Source organism: Aotus nancymaae, unplaced genomic scaffold, assembly GCF_030222135.1.
Source record: "Aotus nancymaae isolate 86718 unplaced genomic scaffold, 86718_ANA_hifiasm-v0.15.2.pri h1tg000039l, whole genome shotgun sequence".
NCBI classification, from domain to species: domain Eukaryota; kingdom Metazoa; phylum Chordata; class Mammalia; order Primates; family Aotidae; genus Aotus; species Aotus nancymaae.
This window is the reverse complement of record NW_026988453.1, coordinates 10,270,526-10,290,620: the sequence shown is the minus strand read 5'-3', so window position 1 is coordinate 10,290,620 and position 20,095 is coordinate 10,270,526. Positions and strand designations below refer to the sequence as shown.

At 41.5% G+C, this 20,095-nt stretch overlaps 1 protein-coding gene across 5 annotated transcripts in view; it reads right to left on the bottom strand.

Moving 5' to 3' along the window:
* Positions 1-681: 681 nt before the first annotated feature.
* C4BPA (complement component 4 binding protein alpha) overlaps positions 682-20,095 on the bottom strand; it is a 37,759-nt gene continuing 18,345 nt past the window's right edge. For all 5 annotated transcript variants that reach the window (XM_012459273.3, XM_012459272.3, XM_012459270.3 and 2 more), the window contains exons 6-12: positions 19,820-20,011; positions 16,758-16,940; positions 13,079-13,273; positions 10,254-10,451; positions 3,694-3,864; positions 1,817-1,992; positions 682-1,104 (exon numbers count right to left, since the gene is read on the bottom strand). In XM_012459273.3, the coding sequence (XP_012314696.1) occupies positions 931-1,104; positions 1,817-1,992; positions 3,694-3,864; positions 10,254-10,451; positions 13,079-13,273; positions 16,758-16,940; positions 19,820-20,011 (1,289 nt within the window). In that variant the 3' untranslated portion in view covers positions 682-930. The remainder of the gene's footprint in view (positions 1,105-1,816; positions 1,993-3,693; positions 3,865-10,253; positions 10,452-13,078; positions 13,274-16,757; positions 16,941-19,819; positions 20,012-20,095) is intronic.

The window sequence follows — 20,095 nt, the reverse complement described above, 5'->3', positions numbered from 1 at the left end:
CTTTCGAAGTTCCTTCTCTGGGGTTGGAATGAGGAGGTCAGACACAAAATGTAAACTTCCTTCATGGAAGGCAACAGTGGAGATGTGGCATGAGTGACAGAGAGAATGTGAACAGGGGCTCAGGGGAAGGCGTGACTCCCCCAGATAGGGAGAATGCATGAGACTTTGGGGGTGTTTGACATTTAACCTCACCAGGGAGGACCTGAGTGCTGTGCACACATGGAACTGTTGAGTAAAGGCAGTCAGTCCAGGATAAGAACCCAAGTATGGCCAGGCACGGTGTTTTACTCCTGTCTTCCCAGCACTTTGGGAGGCCAAGGCGGTCGGATCATCTGAGGTCAGGAGCTTGAGAGCAGCCTGGTCAATGTGGTGAAACCCTGTTTCTACTAAAAATACAAAAATTAGCCAGGCATAGTGGCACATGCCTGTAATCTCAGCTACTTGGGAGGCTGAAGTGGGAGAATCGTGTGAACCCCGGGAGGCAGAAGTTACAGTGAGCCAAGATCACATCACTGCACTCCAGCCTGTGCGACAGAGCGAGACTCTGTCTAAAAAAAAAAAAATCACACCCAAGTACCTATTTTTTGTGGCCTAAACAGTAAAACAAATGTACTAACTTTACATTATGGGTTTCTTAAGGATGCTTATTTCACAGAGTCCTAAATGACCACAAAGACAAAATAGTTTTTTATATGTATGTTTTTAATCAAAAAAAAATGTGCTTAGTGTCTTGAAAAGCAAAAACATGAGCCACACACAGGATGACTAATAATTTCACAATCTCAAAGCACTAAACTAGCAAATTATCATTTCTAGATATTTGTTATGATGAATATCAGTGCCAAATTGACAGTAGATTTGCTAACCTATCCATATTGAATTGCAAGAGGCAAGCCAGCAAGGCACGTTTTTTCCTTCCTTTGAGAAAAGTTATAGTTCTTTATCCAAAATGGATAATCTTGCCCTGTCTCTCTGTAGTTCCAGTTGTTCAATCTCCAGAGACAGCTTATATACCTCCAGGGCCATTTTCACGTCCTCTGGGTTTGGAAGACACTGCATGAGATTTTGGCCTGCGAGCACTTGTTCACAGCCTTCAGGGGTCTCCTAAAAGAGATATAAGTGGTGGGTGTGATTGAGAAGCTTCCCTCCTAATCATGAAGCAGAGTGAATTCTGACAGTGGAAGGACTACAGGATTGGACCAAGACCATCCTCAGATTGGGGATGGAAGCTGGGAAAACAAGAAATCACTTGCGTCCCACCACAGTCTTCCCAGGGGAACATGGATCTGTTCTGAGACAGCTGTACAGAAGGCCTCCGTGGTAACAGAGGCTGTTTTTGCTGACCATCACGAAATGGAACAACAATATGTTATATAGCTTAACAAAAGTTAAGTTAGGAATCAGTACTACCAGGTCTATGAAACCCTGCTCTGCAAGGGCTCAGTTTTTCCTGTTCTCAAGTGAGAACAGGAAAACGCACCAGGTATTTATGCCACATGGGAAATCCTAGAGGGAACAATATTTACCAAAGCTATAAGGAATTCCCTGAAAAGAGAGCCAGCATCAAAAGCTGGAGCTGATGACCAAAAAAAAGGTCATTAATGAAAAAGGTTCACTGAGAGCCATATAGAAGTCAGAGACCACCCCGAACTTACCAGAATGCTTCAAGACAAAAAGAGTTTCTTTGAGTGGGAGTGGCTCAGAAATGAATCCTGAGAAGTCAGATTTCACCATTGTTGAGTGGTACAGAGATGTGAGGGATGCCACCATTTTTAAGGATTGACAGCACAGACTTTCCTTGAATTGTGCCACTTACCCATTCACACCTGGGCACCTCTGGGTACCAGGTTCTGTTCCCAGAGCAAGTGATAATTTGGGGACCAACCACACCATAGCCAGAATCGCATTGGATGGTGACATTTTCAGGCTCGACATACTGATTCTTACTCACAGACAATCTTCCATTCACTAATTCTGGTTTCAGACACAAAGCTGTAATGGAAACATATTTTTAAGAAATCTATACATCTAGGAAGAAGGACATGATAACAGTCTCAGATAATAAGAATGAACTGCACTTAGCTCTGCTAATGGTTCTATCTTTCCCTTCATTTGAAAACAATAATGTTTTATTGAGTATGACTACCTATCAGACTTCTGCTAAGCACTTAAGGTTGCTATCATTTGAGTCTCCTGACAGCCCTGTGAAGTGAGCACTGTTACTATTCCCATTTTATCTAAGAGACAGTTGAGATACATTAAGACACTTGCTCAAGGTGATAACATTTTTATATAATATGACAGGATATTTCTTTTTTTAATTTTAATTTCTGGGATACATGTATAGAACATGCGGGTTTGTTACATAGGTATGTATGTGCCATTGTGGTTTGCTGCACCCATTAACCCGTCATCTACATTAGGTATTTCTCCTAAGGCTCTCCCTCCCTTAGTCCCCTGCCCCCAACAGGCCCTGGTGTGTGATGTTCCCCTCCCTGTGTCCATGTGTTCTCATTGTTCAACTCCCACTTATGAGTGAGAACATGCGGTGTTTGATTTTCTGTTCCTGTGTTAGTTTGCTGAGAATGATGGTTTCCAGCTTCATCCATGTCCCTGCAAAGGACATGAACTCATCCTTTTTTATGGCTGCATAGTATTCCATGGTGTATATGTGCCACATTTTCTTTATCCAGTCTATCATTGGTGGGCATTTGGGTTGGTTCCAAGTCTTTGCTATCGTGAGTAGTGCTGCAATAAACATACGTGTGCACGTGTCTTTGTAGTAGAATGATTTATAATCCTTTGGGTATATACCTAGTAATGGGACTGCTGGGTCAAATGGTATTTCTGGTTCTAGATCCTTGGGGAATTGCTACACTGTCTTCCACAAAGGTTGAACTAATTTACACTCCCACCAACAGTGTAAAACATTTCTGTTTCTCCACATCCTCTCCAGCATCTGTTGTTTCCATGACAGGATATTTCTAAAAGAAGGTATGTAATCCCAGAATCCCAGCTAACAAGGTAACTCTCACTCACAGTCATGATTACTGAAAGATTCTAATTATAAACATTTCCTTCTTGCCTATTATTCTCCTGTGTACAAAAGAGACAATGGTGGCAAATAAATACTGAAGTTGTTGACAGCAAAGTCATTCATGTTGACAGCACACTTCTATTCATGTAAAACTCAGACCTGATCTCAATTCCTTCTGTCCCCACAACTGCTGCAAACTAAGAGTCCCCCTTCACCCTCACGCCAACACACACTATCTATAGCATAGCAGGTGGTGCCTGCCCTGCATGAGGCTCTAATGGAAATAATTGTCACTCATGTTTAGAATTTGCTCAGGGGAGCCTATATTCATACTAGAGCAAGTTTGCATGGAAACTTTACCACAGGCCACAGGTACACTAAGATAAAATGTGATGCTCTTAGAATGGTTCTGGAAATATACAAGAAACTGGGTATGGGCTACCTCAAGAAGGCTGAATTTTGTGCTTGGGAGAAAGAAGTGGAGGAGATGCCCTTTGTACTTTTTGCGTTGGGTACCATTTGCCTATATTGATTATTTAAAATAAATAAAATCAAATGTTTTAATGCTGCCTCTGGCAGGGAAGAAACTTAGATCTCAGTGCTCTCAGGACAGGTCCACCCACTTAGTCTTGGGCTGAAAAGGAATCTGGAGTTACCTTTACATTGAGGGGCTGGAGCTGACCAGTGTGAGTCCTGGCAGGAGAGTCTTGCCTGTCCGTCCAGAATGTAGCCTTCATCACATTCATATAGAAAGTCGTCTTTGAAAATATTGAATGATGAAGCTTTTTTATAATGTCCATGGGCAATTCTAGGAGGAAAATTGCAGTCTTGAGGGAGAGACAGAAAAGTGAGAGGGCATTAGTTTGTAAAGTGTGTGAAGTAGCACATTGCAGAATGTGTGTGGTTTGTAGGAGGCTTCATTCTGTCCTTCCATCCTCTCTGCCCATAAGAGCACATAGCCAAACCCAGGCACTCGTGCTGCCCTCCTGTAAGCCTCAGGCAGAACAACCATAGAGAGGCTCTAGTTATAGCCCTTAGGTTTTCCTTCATCTTATTGACAAGTTCACTCACCTTTCCACTGTTTAGGATCCATTTTGGCGTGAAGGTGGAATTCAGCCCTAAGTCACATCATACTCATAATACATTTAGTCACTTTCAGGCTAAATGCAGACATATGCATCTGTGAGAAACTGTAAGGATGTTATATTATCCACAATCTCTAAGTCATTCCTCCCCAATCGATACTGTCCATGCATGCCCAGGAAGAAAATATTGCCTTTTAAAACGGTATGGAAAAGAGCTCTTAGGAAAAATGGAAAAGGTGACCTGAACATTGAAATAGTCAAGAGGACACGGTACAGAGAACCTCTCTGAAAGGGAACACTGGCAGGTCCACAAACATTGCATGAGAAAGTTAAATAAAGCAGAGCAGCAGAAATGCCAGACAAAGTACTACACCAGTGGACTATGGCAGTAATAACTACTACAATAGGATGCTCCTACCAGCATGGAAAAGGTGATGGCCCACATAAGTCAGATTGAAATGCTGGGATTTCCATGTCAGATGGTGTAACAAGGGATTAAATGACTCAGAAAAGTGAGCATGCTGGAGTGGACATTTGTGTACACTGGAAAATGCACCAGGTAGTTATGCCACATGGGAAGTCCTAGAGGGAATAACATTTCCAAAGCTATAAGGAATTCCTCGAAAAGAGGAGAACCAGCGCCAAATGCTGGAGCTGATGACAAAAAAGGTCATGAATGAAAAAGGTTCACTGATAGCCATATAGCAGTCAGAGAGGTGCTCACAGGCCTCAGAAGCTAAATAAATGCAACCATTATAATGAATTGCAAGGTCAGAGGCAACCAGGGGTGCCTGAGAGTTATGAAGATTAAACTATAGCATATTTAGGGATAAAAACAGACGAGCAGCCAAAAACAATATATACTTTATTTGTACCATCAAAAGAAATTAAGGATGGATGATCAAGGGACCAATGGCATTTGGCCCAATAAAAGTGCCTCCCTTGCCCAATATATGAACCTAGGACAGTTTTTAGGCCTGGTAGTCATTAATTGAAGATGAAGCCAGTTGCCAGGACTGAAGCTGCTACAAAATCTTGGAAGGTATGCACAGTAATGAATCCGCCAGTCCTCTAAGAGGACCTATGTTTATTTATGTAGCCAGTGTGCACTAAGAAAAAAAAGAGGTACAATAATTCAAAACTGATTGCAAATAGGGATTGAGTTGACATTGATACCTGGAACCATTATAGCTCTCCTGTTAGACCACTTTGTGGTCATTTACATTATCCTTGAAAGCATAGTCAGAACAGATAAAATTGGCAGTTGGCCCAACCCCTAAACTGGATTCTTGACCTGTGGGGTAAGAGCCATCTTATGCAGGAAGGCCAAGTAAAAACAATTGATACTGCCCACCCACCTCACCGCCTCCTCAAGGCAAATAAAGTAAAATCTTTAAAAATAGACCAGCACAATATCTCCCAGGGGTAGGAGAGGAACATGAAAATTAATGCCACAAATAGCTAAAGACATGGGAGTAATCATCCCTATTATAATCTCTATGAAATCCGTATGTCTACTACAAACATTAGAAGGATTGTGGAGAACTGCAGTATACCACTGAAGAAAATGCCACATTTTAGTTCCCATTGCAGCCATTGTACCAGATGTGGTATCTTTGCTAGGGCAGATTAATGCAGCTTCAAGTAAACGAGGCCACTGATTGAGCAAAGGTGCTTCGTCCCATTCCTAGCAGAAACAGTCTGCATATACATGGAAGGTGTCAGAGTGTACATTTGCAAGTTTGTTCCTAGGCTAGGATAACCCTCCTGCCCATGTCATAATAGAGTCAGAACATATCTTGACCATCTGGATATCCACAGAACGTGACATTGATACACTGTATCAATGGCATCATGTTAATTCCCCGGATAAACAAGAGGTATTAGCATGATGCTGCTCCAAAGTTAAAAAAAAAAAAAAAAAAAAAAAAAGAGTCAGGGGTTTTTCACATCAATAAAACTTTCAGAGGTCTAAGGTTCAGGGAACACTAAGATATCCTATCTAAACTAAAGTCAAATTATCGCAAATCATACATCCCAATCTGAAGAACGCAGCACAGCATCTAAATAGGACTTTTCAGATTCTAGACACAGCATGATCCATACTTGGGGATACTGCTCCAACCCATAGCTAGGGGGGACAAATGATTTCCAAGTTTGAGTGGGGCCCATGTTATCAACAGCAGGTCTAGTCTGCAGTTAAATTATCCTGTTGCTTGAGGCCTCAGGACCCAGCAGAGCCTAGTGTATTGAATGTGGTTATAGTAGGAAAGACGCAAATGTCAACAGGACACTTATACCATAGACCCTTGAGATCCTGAAGCAAGGCGGTGAACTGCAACAGAGGATTTTATGCTTTCTGAAATCTAATTCTTGGCATATTAGAGTTATGTTTCCAGGTCCTGTTAGAGAAAGCTCCTGACAGTGGGTCATTAAGCGATCATGCAGCCAGAATCACCCATCATGAGCCAAGTCTGTCAGGCCCATCAGGTTATGAGGTCAAGCAGGCAACCATTCATGACAAGACAGAAGTAGTGCAACTGGGATTGAGCATGGGCAGGACAAGATGGCACAGCCAAGCTGCACAAACAGGAAGCCCAGTTCCTACTTGTGCACAGCCACTGTGGCACAAGTGCCTCTTCCTTAGTTCACAGTTGTGGCTACGGCAGTTACCTAGTGTAACCAACTGTCAGGACAGAGAAAACTCTGAGCGTGGTTCACAGATAAATATTTTTGGTATTGTAAACCAAAAATAAAATTCTAAGGCCCCCCAACCATCTGAATGGACCACTCTTCTCAGCCAAGGGCATTCCAGAATTAACCTGAACATCTTGTTCAGGTGATGATGGAAGAGGGGGCCATGCCTCATTTTACCCCTCCAGCATGAACATCAACACAGATCTTAAGTCTAATAAGAAACATTTACGGCTCAGCATGGTGGCTCACGCCTGTAATCCCAGCACTTTGGGAAGCCAAGATGGGCAGATCACTTCAGGTCAGGAGTTCAAGACCAGCCTGGCCAATACGGTGAAACCCCATCTCTACTAAAAATACAAAAATTAGCTGGCCTCAGGGTCACGTGCCTATAATTCTAGCTACTCTGGAAGCTGTGGCAGGAGAATCTCTTGAACCTGGGAGGCAGAGGTTGCCATGAGCTGAGATAATATCACTGCACTCCAGCCTAGGCAACAGGATGAAACTCCGTCTCAAAACAAAACAAAACAAAAAACATATCTCCACAACCCCTTCCAGACATTCCTTTCTTCTGATAATAGTTCAACCAATTGCCAATCAGAAAATCTACCTATGACCCGGAAGCCCAGCCCCACTCCCCCTGCCATGATACCACGTTGAGTTCTCCCACCCTCCCAGATCAAACCAGTGTAAATTTTACATGTATTATGTCTCCCTAAAATGTATAAAAGCAAGGTGCACCTGGCCACTTGGGCACATGTCATCAGGACCTTCTGAGGCTGTGTCACACGTGTGTCCTGAACCTTGGCAACATAAATTTTCTAAACTGATTGAGGCCTGTCTCAGATGTTTCGTGTTCACAGTATGTGTTGTAGAGGAGTGAGAGATCACTTCCACCTCTAATCCCCTTATCTCTTATGTGGACTTTTCGGCTAGATCTAGAAATCAAATTGACACTAGGTAGATGAACAAGGGGAAAGCATACAAATGTTATACATACACGGGGAGCTTCCCAAGAGAGTGATGTCTGAAGAGGCCAAAGCAAGATATTTTATACTTTGTAAACAAGGAACAATATATTTCAGAAGAAATGACAGGACAAAGGGGATTTAGCTAGGAGCAATAAATGTCTAGGAAAGTCACTAGGAGATGTAGAGAGAAGGAGCTGTAACACTGGTGTAAAATAAAAGTTCCTTTGGCAAGTTTATGTATTCAGGTCCACTGCAGCCCCTAATTCCCAGGCTCTGATGATAAGGGCTATTTTCTTGCTCTAGTAGGGGGAGGGTACTCCTCCCAGAGGAATCTTTATGGTCTGTGCAGGCAAAAAGAGACAGGACAGCTAGCCCTTTCTGAAACTTAAATTCCTTTCATGTTTCCAACTTGAAATATTTAATGTACCACTTCAGCATATTTTGAGACAGCATTACTTTCACTCCTTTGGTGTATACACTAAAGCGGATGGAAGCCGCGTTACAGCCCAATCAAGGTCAGTCTTGAAAGACAGCTTGTAAGGAGAAACCAAGTGGCCTAAGGATAGGCTAAATTAGGATTCAGGGAACAGAATGAATGGCTTGCCTGGTCAAGGTCCCGTAAGGAGAAAGATTGGAAGACTGGGCACAGGGAGATCTGGGGTAAGAGCAGGTAAGTGGGCATGTGAGAGTAGGCAGGAAGTGTGAAGATCTTTGTGTGCCAACACCAGAGCATCCCCAATACAAAAGGTATTAAACAACCAAGTAAAATCGTGTCAGCCAGCTGAGGTAAGCCATTCTCTGTCATTGGCCTCATGGGTGCTGGCACAAGATGAAGACAAGCAGAGTGGCTGTGGTGGCACGCACGAAAAACAAGCATGGGCCTAACAGCATGGGCTCCCACCCACCAAGCCTCATCGTTGTCACTGAATATGAAAACCTGTCAACAACAATGCTAAGTCCCTAGTATGATGCCATCACTTGAAGCAACCAAAAAGCCACTTCCTAGCAAGTTGACTACACTGGACTCCTTCTACCATGAAAGGAAGAGCAGTGTTTTCTGATAGAACTAGGCAAATATTGCAGGCATGGGTTTGCCTTTTCTGCTTGCGGGACCTCAGTCAGCACTGTCATCTTAAGGGTTGCAGAGTGTCTGAACCGTTGGCATTGGCATAGGATCCACTACATCCAACTAGAAAGCCCACTCACAGGAAAGCAGGTGTGTTGTTGGGACCGTGCTCACGGAGTCCACTACTCAAATCACGTACTGCGTCACTCAGAACCTGCCGACCTGTGAAAACACTGAATGGCCTATTAAAGGCACTGTTGAAGTGCTAGCTTGGAGGCAATGCTTGACAATGATGGGACCCTATCTTCCAGAATGCTGTATTTATTTTGAATCATATCAACCTTTATATGGCTCTGGGTCCCCAGTAAAATAAATGGATGTGTCCAGGAACCAGGGGATGGCAGCATGAGTGGCCCCATTGGCCACCACTCTAAGTGACCTACTTGGGAAATTTGTGCTTCGCATCTCTGAAGCTCTGGGATCTGTAGGTTTAAAAGACCTGGTTGGCAAAGTGGGAACATTTCTACAAGGGGGAGATAGGAATTTTCCTATTGATTAATAAGCTGCAACTAATGCCTGGTTACTTTGGGCTCCTAATAGGGGTAATGAGCCCTCATCGTCACTAGATAGGGCTATCAAACACAAAGGGAGGAGGGAAAATGAGTTAACACTTGATCCTTTTTTTTTGAGACAAAGTCTCACTCTGTTGCTCAGGCTGGAGTGAAGTGGTGCGATCTCAGCTCACGGCAACCTCTGCCTCCCAGGTTCAAGCAATTCTCCTGCCTCAGTTTCCTGAGTAGCTGGGAGTACAGGCCCGTACCACCATGCCTGGCTAATTTTTTGTATTTTCAGTAGAGAACGAGTTTTACCATATTGGCCAGGCTGGACTCGAACTCCTGACCTCAAGTGATCTGTCCACCTCAGCATCCCAAAGTGCTGGGATTATAGGCATAAGCCACCATGCCCGGCCCACTTTGCACACTCAGTGATGGTCTGACTGGAGGGCTCAGAGGCAACAGAAAGCTGCTGTTTGAGGAAGAAGATGGAAGCAAGTTCAGAAAGGTAGGTTCAAATAGATTTCGACAGTTCTTGTTCACAGATTAATACATATGGACCAGAAATAAGGGAGGAAAGAGAATAATACAAAGAAACAAAAAGCAGTACTTGAAAAGTCCAGATTACCTATTAGATGTGGTCTATTTTCACTGATTCAGAAAAGAGAAAACTGAGAAGGCCAAAAGACAGGGAACATGCATGAGGAAGCAGGAGAAAGCTGGATCCACTCCAAGAATCATGCATGGTACATGAATTCTTTTACCTAATTTTAAACCTTCTCTTAGTATCTCCATCACATTGATATGAAGAAACTCCCAGAATAATATAATTATATGAACTCTTACTGTCTTCACAGGATGGTGTTCGGGGACTCCATGTGCCATCTTGTTGGCATGAAGCTGAAAGCCATGAAAACCTACTGTTCTTATCACATGAATATGAAATCTCATCTCCATAGAAATAGACACAGCCATTGGCAGAATGACGTTTTCTATGTGTAGTAATTTTACCATTACTTAGCTTTGGTTCAGGGCAACATAACACTGAAAAATAAAATGTAAGGCGCATGGTTAGTAAAATCACCACGAGGAAGCTTCTATGGCTAACAATCTCTTTTTCATCTTTAGAAGATCTCACCACTGAAGAGAGATTGGGGAAACAGAAAAGGAGACTCGAGACATTCCAAGTCTGCTTTCTTGCCCCTGATTGCTAAAGTCTTCTAATCTGGTTGCTTCCCTCCAGTTAAGCATTTCATTAGGAGCCTCCAAAATGAAAAGTTGTACTAAACCTATATGAAGAACCAGGTGTGGTAGTTCATGCCTATAATCCCAGCACTTTGGGCGTTCTAGATGAGAGGATTGCTTGAGTCCAGGAGTTTGAGACCTGTCTGGGCAACATAGTGAGATCCTGTCTGTATTAACTAAATAAATAATTTTTAACCAATATGAAAAATTTTCAGAATTACTCAAGGGCAGTGACAAACAACATTCATCTACTTATGGCTTCATTATTAAACTCTCTATTAACTTACACTTCTCAAGTCACAGGAAAGAAGAAAGTTTTCAAAAGTATATATCCACCTGATAGTTAATGCATATAAATAAATTTAAATTACTGCTTATTGCAAGGATTTTTCTTTTCTGCTGCAAATTTTAAGAAAAATAGTTATCGAAATGGCAGGATCTTGCTTTATCACTCAGGCTGGAGTACAATGATGCAATTAGGGCTCACTACAGTCTCAAACTCCTGGCTCAAGCAATCCTCCCACTTCAGCCTCCTGAGTAGCTGGGACTACAGGTTTGTGCCACCACACTCACTAATTTTTTTACTTTTTGGTAGACAAGGGGTCTCACTATGTTATCCAGGCTGGTCTCAAACTCCTGGCCTCAAGTGGTCCCCCCACCTTGCCCTCCCAAGGTGCTGGGGTCACAGATGTGAGCCACCACACCTGGCCAAATGCTTTCATTTTTTAATAGAGTAAGAGCTGCTAGAGGGATATAATTTTTTATTCATTAGTAGAAATACATTTAAAAACTTGATATTGTCTGATGTAAGAGAAAACATCAAAACAGAATAAAATGCTCTATTCTCCATGTCTGTAACTCGACCAGTATTAAAATGGGCTTTTTGGACATACTCAAATACTTCCAGTGCTCATTTGTTTAGAAATTGTAATAAAAATACTCAGCAACCATATGGATTTGATATTGTAACAACAATAATATTTAGAAGTAGAAGATTCTATTAAATATGTAAGTCTAAATGAGTCTAAATTCACATTTGATCAGATCTCATAACTTGGATAAATACTATTTCACTTCTGCTTTTAAAATGGTTAAAAATACCCTTTATTAAATAATTAAATCAATAAGACCACAGTGGGTCAAATAAATATAACCGACTGGGTCCTGCTCTGTCATCTACGCTGGAGTGCAGTGACATGATCTCAGCTCACTGCAGCCTTGGCCTCTTAGCTTCAAATTATCCTTCTACCTCAGCCTCCTGAGTATCTGGGATTACAGGCATGTGCCACCACACCCAGCTAATTTTTTAAAAATTATTTGTAGAGACAGCAGTCTCACTATATTGCCCAGGCTGGTCTCAAACTCGTGGGCTCTAGTAATCCTCCTGCTTCAGCCTCGCAAAGTGCTGGGATTATAGGCATGAACCACCGCACCCGGCCTAAATACAATTTTAAAAGTAGGTTTTTAAACATCTATAAGCAATACTTTTTGTTATTTAAGTAATGACAGTAAGTTTTATTAAGTATATTTTTAATTCAGTCCTTTTATTAAAATCTTTTATTCTATTGCCCCAAAATGAGTCTGAATAACTGTAATTAAACTTTGTTAAGTCTTAATATGAAATAAGTAATTTTGTGACAGGTTGATCTAAACTACCACCTTTCATTATTTGTGCATTTCACACCTTGTTCAAATTCTGATAGGCAGCATAAAATTCCTTGTATTCTGAGCCTCAGTGTCTTCACCTCTAAAGCGGCAAGGATCTGATGATGGGTAGAATGAAGCATTTTCTCCCTCTCTTGTGTGTTCCACTGAGGCTCATAAAATAACATCCACTTGTCCTTCAGTCCCTCACTTATTTCCACAAATAAAAGAGGTACCTCTCCTATCAGAGAAAATGGAGAAAGTCTCTTTCTATCCTTCTGAAGTGAGAACTGAGTCATGGGTCAGGATTTGTCTTCTAGAGGCACATCAGGCAGCCCTGCCATCTTGTGGCTCAAGAGGCAGGAGACACACAAGTGACCTTGCAGCTGGTTAAGCTCATGACTGCTTCACAAACTTTTCTTTTGCTAAACACCCCAAAGTCCACACTGGGGAGGTAAGGGCTATGAAGGAAGCCTGGCTCTCACAATAGTTGAGCTGTATTCTCTATTCTAGTTTTACCAGTAAGGAAACTAATACTTAATCTGCATAATGTTCACGTCTGTGTCTACTTCTCATTTGATTCTGAACTGGGATTAAGAAAGGTTACAATTTCTCAGTGCCTCAAACTGTAACATGTTTATGGTCACCTTCTGGCAATAACAGCTTACTAATCTGTTGAATTAATTTAATTCTAAATTTATTGTGAGGGATACAATTATATTCATTTAGGGTAGAGAATCCTAGCATGTACTGAACAAAAATATTTCAAAACAAAAACTCACCCTCACATCCTTGGTATGGGGTCCATGTCAAATTCTTCTGACAAGTCACAGTCGTAGGCGCATCTGTAGCAGGTTTGTAGCCGGGATGACAGCGGTATGTTAACACAGTCCCAACAACGTGCACGTCCTCTTTACTTGGCTTAGGATATCCTTCCCACGTAGCATGTGGAATGTCTGGTAAGTTCTTACAACTATCTACTCATGAAAGAAGAAGAAGAGCAACAGCAAAAGGACACTATTACTAGGGCTGCCGCAACAATCAATAAGCCTGTCCTGTCAAAGGGGGGCATGTGTTCATTCAGCCTGGAACCAGCCTGCAAGGGCTGACGTATCAACCGCATCAGAAAACACTCATGGACATTTGCCCAGATGTGCACACCTCCAGATGGGCTCTTTACTAAGGGCACTCCTAAGTGGTTTTCATGTGCTATGCCAAGTATAATCAAGTTAATTCTCCTTCCTCTTCATTACGCTTCAGAGATTTTAGTTTCTGAATTGAAGCATGGCAGGAAAACTGTCACAAACAAATCTAACTGTTTCCTGGTTGACTGGGGAAAATAAACGGGAGTCATTCCCCTCATCCAGATGATACTAGGAATGTTATCATTTAATGGCTTGGCAAGAAAAAAAACAAGTTCCAAGCATTTTTTGAACTTCGGCCTAGGGTCTTGTCCTCTTCTTTCTTTTCCAATGCTACTGATTCATATGATAAGGAAATATAATGCAAACATCTACCATGTTGGATGTTGATTACATTTTATCTTCAGACAATCAAAATGGAATATAATAGTTCATTTTGCCGGGCGCGGTGGCTCACGCCTGTAATCCGAGCACTTTGGGAGGCCGAGGCGGGTGGATCACGAGGTCAAGAGATCGAGACCATCCTGGTCAACATGGTGAAACCCCGTCTCTACTAAAAATACAAAAGATTAGCTGGGCATGGTGGCGCGTGCCTGTAATCCCAGCTACTCAGGAGGCTGAGGCAGGAGAATTGCCTGAACCCAGGAGGCGGAGGTTGCAGTGAGCCGAGATCGCGCCATTGCACTCCAGCCTGGGTAACAAGAGCGAAACTCCGTCTCAAAAAAAAAAAAGTTCATTTTAACAGCTTTATTGAGATACATGTCACAACAAATAAATTCACCTATTTAGAATGTGCAATTCAATGGTTTTTAGTATAATCACGGAGTTGTGCAACCATCACCACTAATTCAGAATATTTTTATCAACCCAAGAAGAAAACTCATATTCATTATCAGTCACTCTCTATATCCACCTCCCCCTAGGTCCTGACAACCACGAATCTATTTTTTTTTCTTTATGGATTTGCCTATTCTGAGCATGTTAAATAAATAATAATCACACAATACATGCACTTTTTGTGGCTGACTTGTTTCAGTTAGCATAATATTTTCAAGGTTCATCCATGTTGTATCATACATCAGTACTTTTTATTTCTCATTTTTATTGTCAAATGACATATTCTATTTTATGGATAAACCACTTTTTGTTTATTCATTATTCAGTTGATGAGCATTTGGGTTGTTTGGCTATTACGAATAATACTACTCTAAATCTTCACGTAAAATTTTTGTGTGAGGACATATGTTTTCATTTCTCTTGGGTAGATACCCAGGAAAGCAATTACTGAGTCCCGTGGTAACTCCATGCTTAAACTTCAGAGGAACTGCAAAAATTCTTTTCCAAAATTGTTGCACCAATTTACATTTTTATTAGCAGTGTATGAGAGTGTTAATTTTTCTGCATCCTCATCAACATTTGTTATTGTCCATCTTTTTTATTATAGCCATTCTGCTGGACGTGAAGTGGTATCTGATTGTTACTAGAGGACTATTCTTATAAGAAATACTAAAGGAAATTGTTCAGACTGAAAGCAAGTGACACCAGACAGTAATCTGAATCCATGCAGAAAAACAATGAGCATCAGCAGAGGTCATTATGTCAGTAATTTGAAACACAATATAATGTATATTACTACTTCTTCTTCTCTTAGCTGATTTAAACAGCAATTGCGTAAAACAATATGTATATAATTGCATTATTAAGCCTGATTCAATTAAAGTTCCTTGAAAGGGGCAGAGTGTTTATAGTCTTTGAAGCTTGATCTAAATCTGTCCTGGAAGAATCTCCGTTCTATAGATCAGGAGCTGGGGGAAATTAGCTGAGGGAAACTCATTCTTTTCCAGACACCCCACCAGAGTTCTTCCTATGGTGTAGGAGCTGTGAGGAGAGAAAAGGGGGCAGTAGAACTGGTACTGCCACCCAGCTGTGCCCACCACCAAGTAAACATATTAAACAGCCCAGAGCCAGGGAGAATAATATCTGCCAATAGTCACAGCTTTCAAACCCACCCATAATAGTTCTTCCATTCTAGGATGCTGGGGAAGATGGGAGAGATGCCGCTTGGCTACTGAGCCAACTGGAATAGTTCACCTGCAACACAGAGCCATGCAAAAAGCAGGCACCGAATTCTTTGCCAGCTGCCCCACATAGATCCTCCCCATATAATGGGGGTTGGGGGGGTGAAGGAACAGACACTGATGTCTGTTTGTTGCCACCTATTCAATATAAACCTTCCACAGCATGGATCTTTGAAAAATGCTATCACATAATTTTCACTGGCTGCCAAATCCACCCCAAATAACTTTTTCACCACAGGGAGCTGGGGAAGATGGGAATTGCCACTCATGAGCCCAAAGAAAACATCCTCCCACAAGGTAGAGCTGTTGCAACCCCTAAGTTCCAATGCAATGTCCTCCCATTGTTCATATCAAGTCTCCAAATTTTTGCTGAATAAATACTTCTCAGTTTGTTGTAATCCCTTTGATCAATCTCCAGAGATATTGAATGGTGTTTTTTTTTTTGTTTTTTGTTTTTTGGCTAATTTTGACCAGCTTGGTGGATACTTCTTCAGGAGGTATCCCCAAACTCCTCCACCGCTGTTCCAGAAATCCCCAGAAGTTCCTGACATTTCATGAGGGCAAAACTTAAGGCACAAGGCATTAGTGGCTTCCTTCCCTTACCAGTTGTATCATCTTGGGCAAGTTTTTTAACCTCTCTGAACAGTTTCTCATCTGTAGCATGAAGATAACCATAGTGCCCACAATTTTTGGGAGGATTCATTGAGTTAATCCTTGTTATGTACCTAGTCTAGTGCCAAGTTATCATTACTATTGTCACTATTTTTAATAATCCACGAATTTATAACTTCAGAGTGTTGGAATCATAACCAGTCCACACAACACTTTTGTGCAAGTTAGAAAATGGCATTTGTCCTCAGGACACATTATTATTTGTCTTTCAAAATAATTATAATAATATAATGATTTTGTCAGAATAAGACAATTTTCTATCAAATTCCAGAAAATTGTTGAAATGAGCACACAAATCCACAATGTCTACAGTGTTGATACCTCCCTTTAAGGTTGGAGTGTGCACAGTCGTGTGGTATGTGGCAGTCTTGTGTGATGATATATGACCTTGCAGAGTGTATTAAAATCATTCTTCTTTCCAAGAAGAAAATAATAAATGAAATTATTGATCTAAATGTAAATTTTTACTGTAATTCATAGTGGACATATGCATGCAAGTATACCCATATTAACAGTTCTGGGTACCTTTAGATGCTGAACATGGAAACTCCTTCCTAGTCCATACTTACTGGGCTCACAAACAGGAGGAGAAGGATTCCATTTGTTACCAACTTCACAACGAATTATACTGCTGCCGTTGAGGACAAAACCTTTTTGGCAGTTAAACACAATAGTGTCTTTGTAATTATAGATGATTCCAAATCCAGAGACAATATTCCCATGTGGAACATCTGGCCTGTGACAGGTGACTTCTAAAAAAACATGAGAAAAACAAGTGGATTTTTAAAGACAAATGGTAATAAGGACATTACTGCTAATGCTAATCCAGTTACAAGTGAACACAAATACCTGATGAATGTGTGTCAAGTAGATAGAAGGGAAACATTTTAAAGCGAATACACACACACACACATATATTTGTGTGTGTACATGTATATATATTACATATTATATATACGTACTCCTTTTAGTACTAGTTTTTATTGGTGAGGAAGTTGAAGGAGTTATCCACAATTATGTCATAGAAAGGCCAGTGTGATGAAAACTCATTTTACTGAGGCTTTCAAAAGCTGAAATCATTTATATTATGTTAATAATACATATAGTATTATATATTTTATATATTATATAATATAGTATATAGTGTTATATAATACTAATAGTATTATATATTATTCTATCTTTATGATATTTGATATTACATATGTATATATACATATATGTGTGTGTGTGTGTATATATATAAAATATATATAATTTCAGCTTTTACAATGAACTTCCATTACATTGGTCCTTCTGTGACTGAACTGCGGACAATGGGCTCAGGTTGCTCCCCGATAGGATGTGTTCTTCCAGGCCCTTGGTCCCTCACTCACCCAAGAATGGAGGAGAGGACCCCGCTGGGTGTGGTGAACTCATTCAAGTAAATATCAGACCCCAAAGAGTTTTGCAGAAAGTGATTTATTTAGGCAGAGAGAGAAAAAGAGAGAGAGCGAGAGAGAGAGCACTCCCATGCTGTTGTTGTGGGAGGGGATCCAGAGATGGAGTCCGCACTGGTGAGAGGAAAGGGGACTTTAAACCTGGGAGTTATTCCCGCCCTATTCAAGCTTTCTGTCCTATGAAAGGAGTTCCTTTAAACTTCTGCTGGAGTGATTGACCTTTGATTTCTGGGCAGTCTATCTCCCTGCGCGTGGTAAAGTTAAACAAAGACCTCTAAGCTCCCGAATGGAGACATGAAAGAAGGCAAGTCCTGCATATGGCTGGAAAGTTCCTGCCTTTGAAACCACGCCCCATTGTGGGCCCAGGAAGAGAAGTTAATTATATCCCCTCACTTCTTTGAGGTGATTGTGCATAACTCCTCCAACTTCCCTACCAATAAAAATCAGTCATACATAACCCAACAGAAACATATTTCCAAGGCCCTCAAAACTTTCAATATAATGGCCTAATTTCCTAGATGATTTTGGTTATGGGTCAATGGTCCGTGGTAATTACATAGTGCAGAGGTAGCCAGGGAATCAGAGACACATCCCCCAACAAGCAGAGAACAAACCGCCCCCATCCCACTCCCCTGACCCCACATCTGGCAGTCATCCAGTCCTGTCAGTTCTGCCACTTTAATTCCTCTACAATCCCTTAACGTCTCTCCAGCCCCACTGCCGCCTTTAGTTTTTGGCTGGAGGTTTGCACAGGTGCTGTCTTAGTCTGCTCCTGCTGCTATAACAAAATACTTTAGCTACGTAGTTTATAAATAACGGAAATGTATTTCTCACAGTTCTTGAGGCTGGGAGGTTCAAGATCTAGGCACCATCAGATTGAAAGTCTGCTTGCTCTCTCCTTTCCAGATGGTGCCTTCTTCCTGAATCCTCACGTGGGGGAAGGAATGAATGCTCTGTCCTCACAAGGCAGAAAGGCAAAAGAGACTAGGGCTCTCCCTTCAACCTCTCTTATAAGGGCACTAATCCCATTCATGAGGGTGGATCCCTCATGACTTAATCACTTCCCCAAAGCTTCCGCCTATTAAAAAGATCACATTGGGTCTTAGGTTCTAACATAAGTTTGAAGGGACACATTCAAGCCATAGCAGGTCCCTATCAGTTAAGTGTTGTCCCACTTCCGGTTATTGTTTATCCCACAGCCAGAGTTATCTTTCTAAAATGCAGCACATTTATTCCCCTGGTTAAAGCCTTTCAAAGTCACCCCTTCATGACTGTTCTGAGCTCCTGAGACTGAAACACAAGGCCCTTCATAATCCGACTCCTGCTAATTTTTCCAGCCTCAGCTATTGCCACTTCCATTTCTTGCAGACCTAACTCCAGGCATTTTGCACTGGTGACAGTATCTTGCTGTTTTGTGCCCCAGTCTGATTGTGTCCTGTGGTGGGTTAGTAAACAATATTGTGTAAACTTAACAGTAACGTAAGATGCCTCAGACGACAACACTAACTGACGTATCTTTTAACTCAATTATCACTTGTTTTGTCCTGTTGTTCTTCTGGTGCTTAGTAGGTTTTGCTTGCCCTGCAGGCGTATGTGTCTCATCTTATAGATGCAAATTATATTTTCAGTTCTGCTTCTTGAACAGACCAAGACTACATTCCCCAGTCCTCTGCGACTACTCTCTAGCTCTAGACAACAAGCTGTAATGGAAAGTGATATGTGGTCACTTCTAGGCCAAAGCTCTCAGCCGGGACACAATTGACCTTTCTTTCTTCCTCTACTGAAGAGATTGGGAAAGCACATTTTGAAAAGGAGGTGCAATAAGATCAAAGCAACCTGGCCTGCTGAGCTGGTTGCTAAGCTAACACAGACTACAGCTGCCCCGGAGAGTCTCCTAGACATGGAACAAACTCAGTATGAATAAGAATAAACTTTTACTTTACCAAACCGGTGAGATGTTGCCGCTGTTTGTTCCCATACACCATTAGCTCCCAGCTCACCATTCCCATTTTTATGGCTTTTATATTCTAATACAACATGCAATAAGTATCAGGTGGCCAAATAAATGATTGCATCAGAGCAATAATTAGTTTCTCTTTGAATTGTTCCATTTACCCCCCAATAAATTCACCTTCCTCTTTTAAGCAAAAGAGAGCAAATACTTTGATGCAGAATTCATCATTGTGACTTACTTTCACAGGTAGGAGGGCTTGGTCTCCAAACACCTATTGTTTTATTCTCCACAGTGCAGGAAATGGAGGCTTGGCCCAAGAGTGAGAAGCGGGAATCACAGCTGTAGGTGACAGAAGAGCCATATGTGTAGAATTCTTCTTCAGAGCTGTGCTTCCCATTTTTGATGTCTGGAGGGGGCTCACACTTGACAACTGAGGTAAGTGTGTGAAGAGAAAGAAACACTCAGGGAAAGCATGGTGATAAATCAAAATTCCTGCAAATTCTAATGAAAGGTA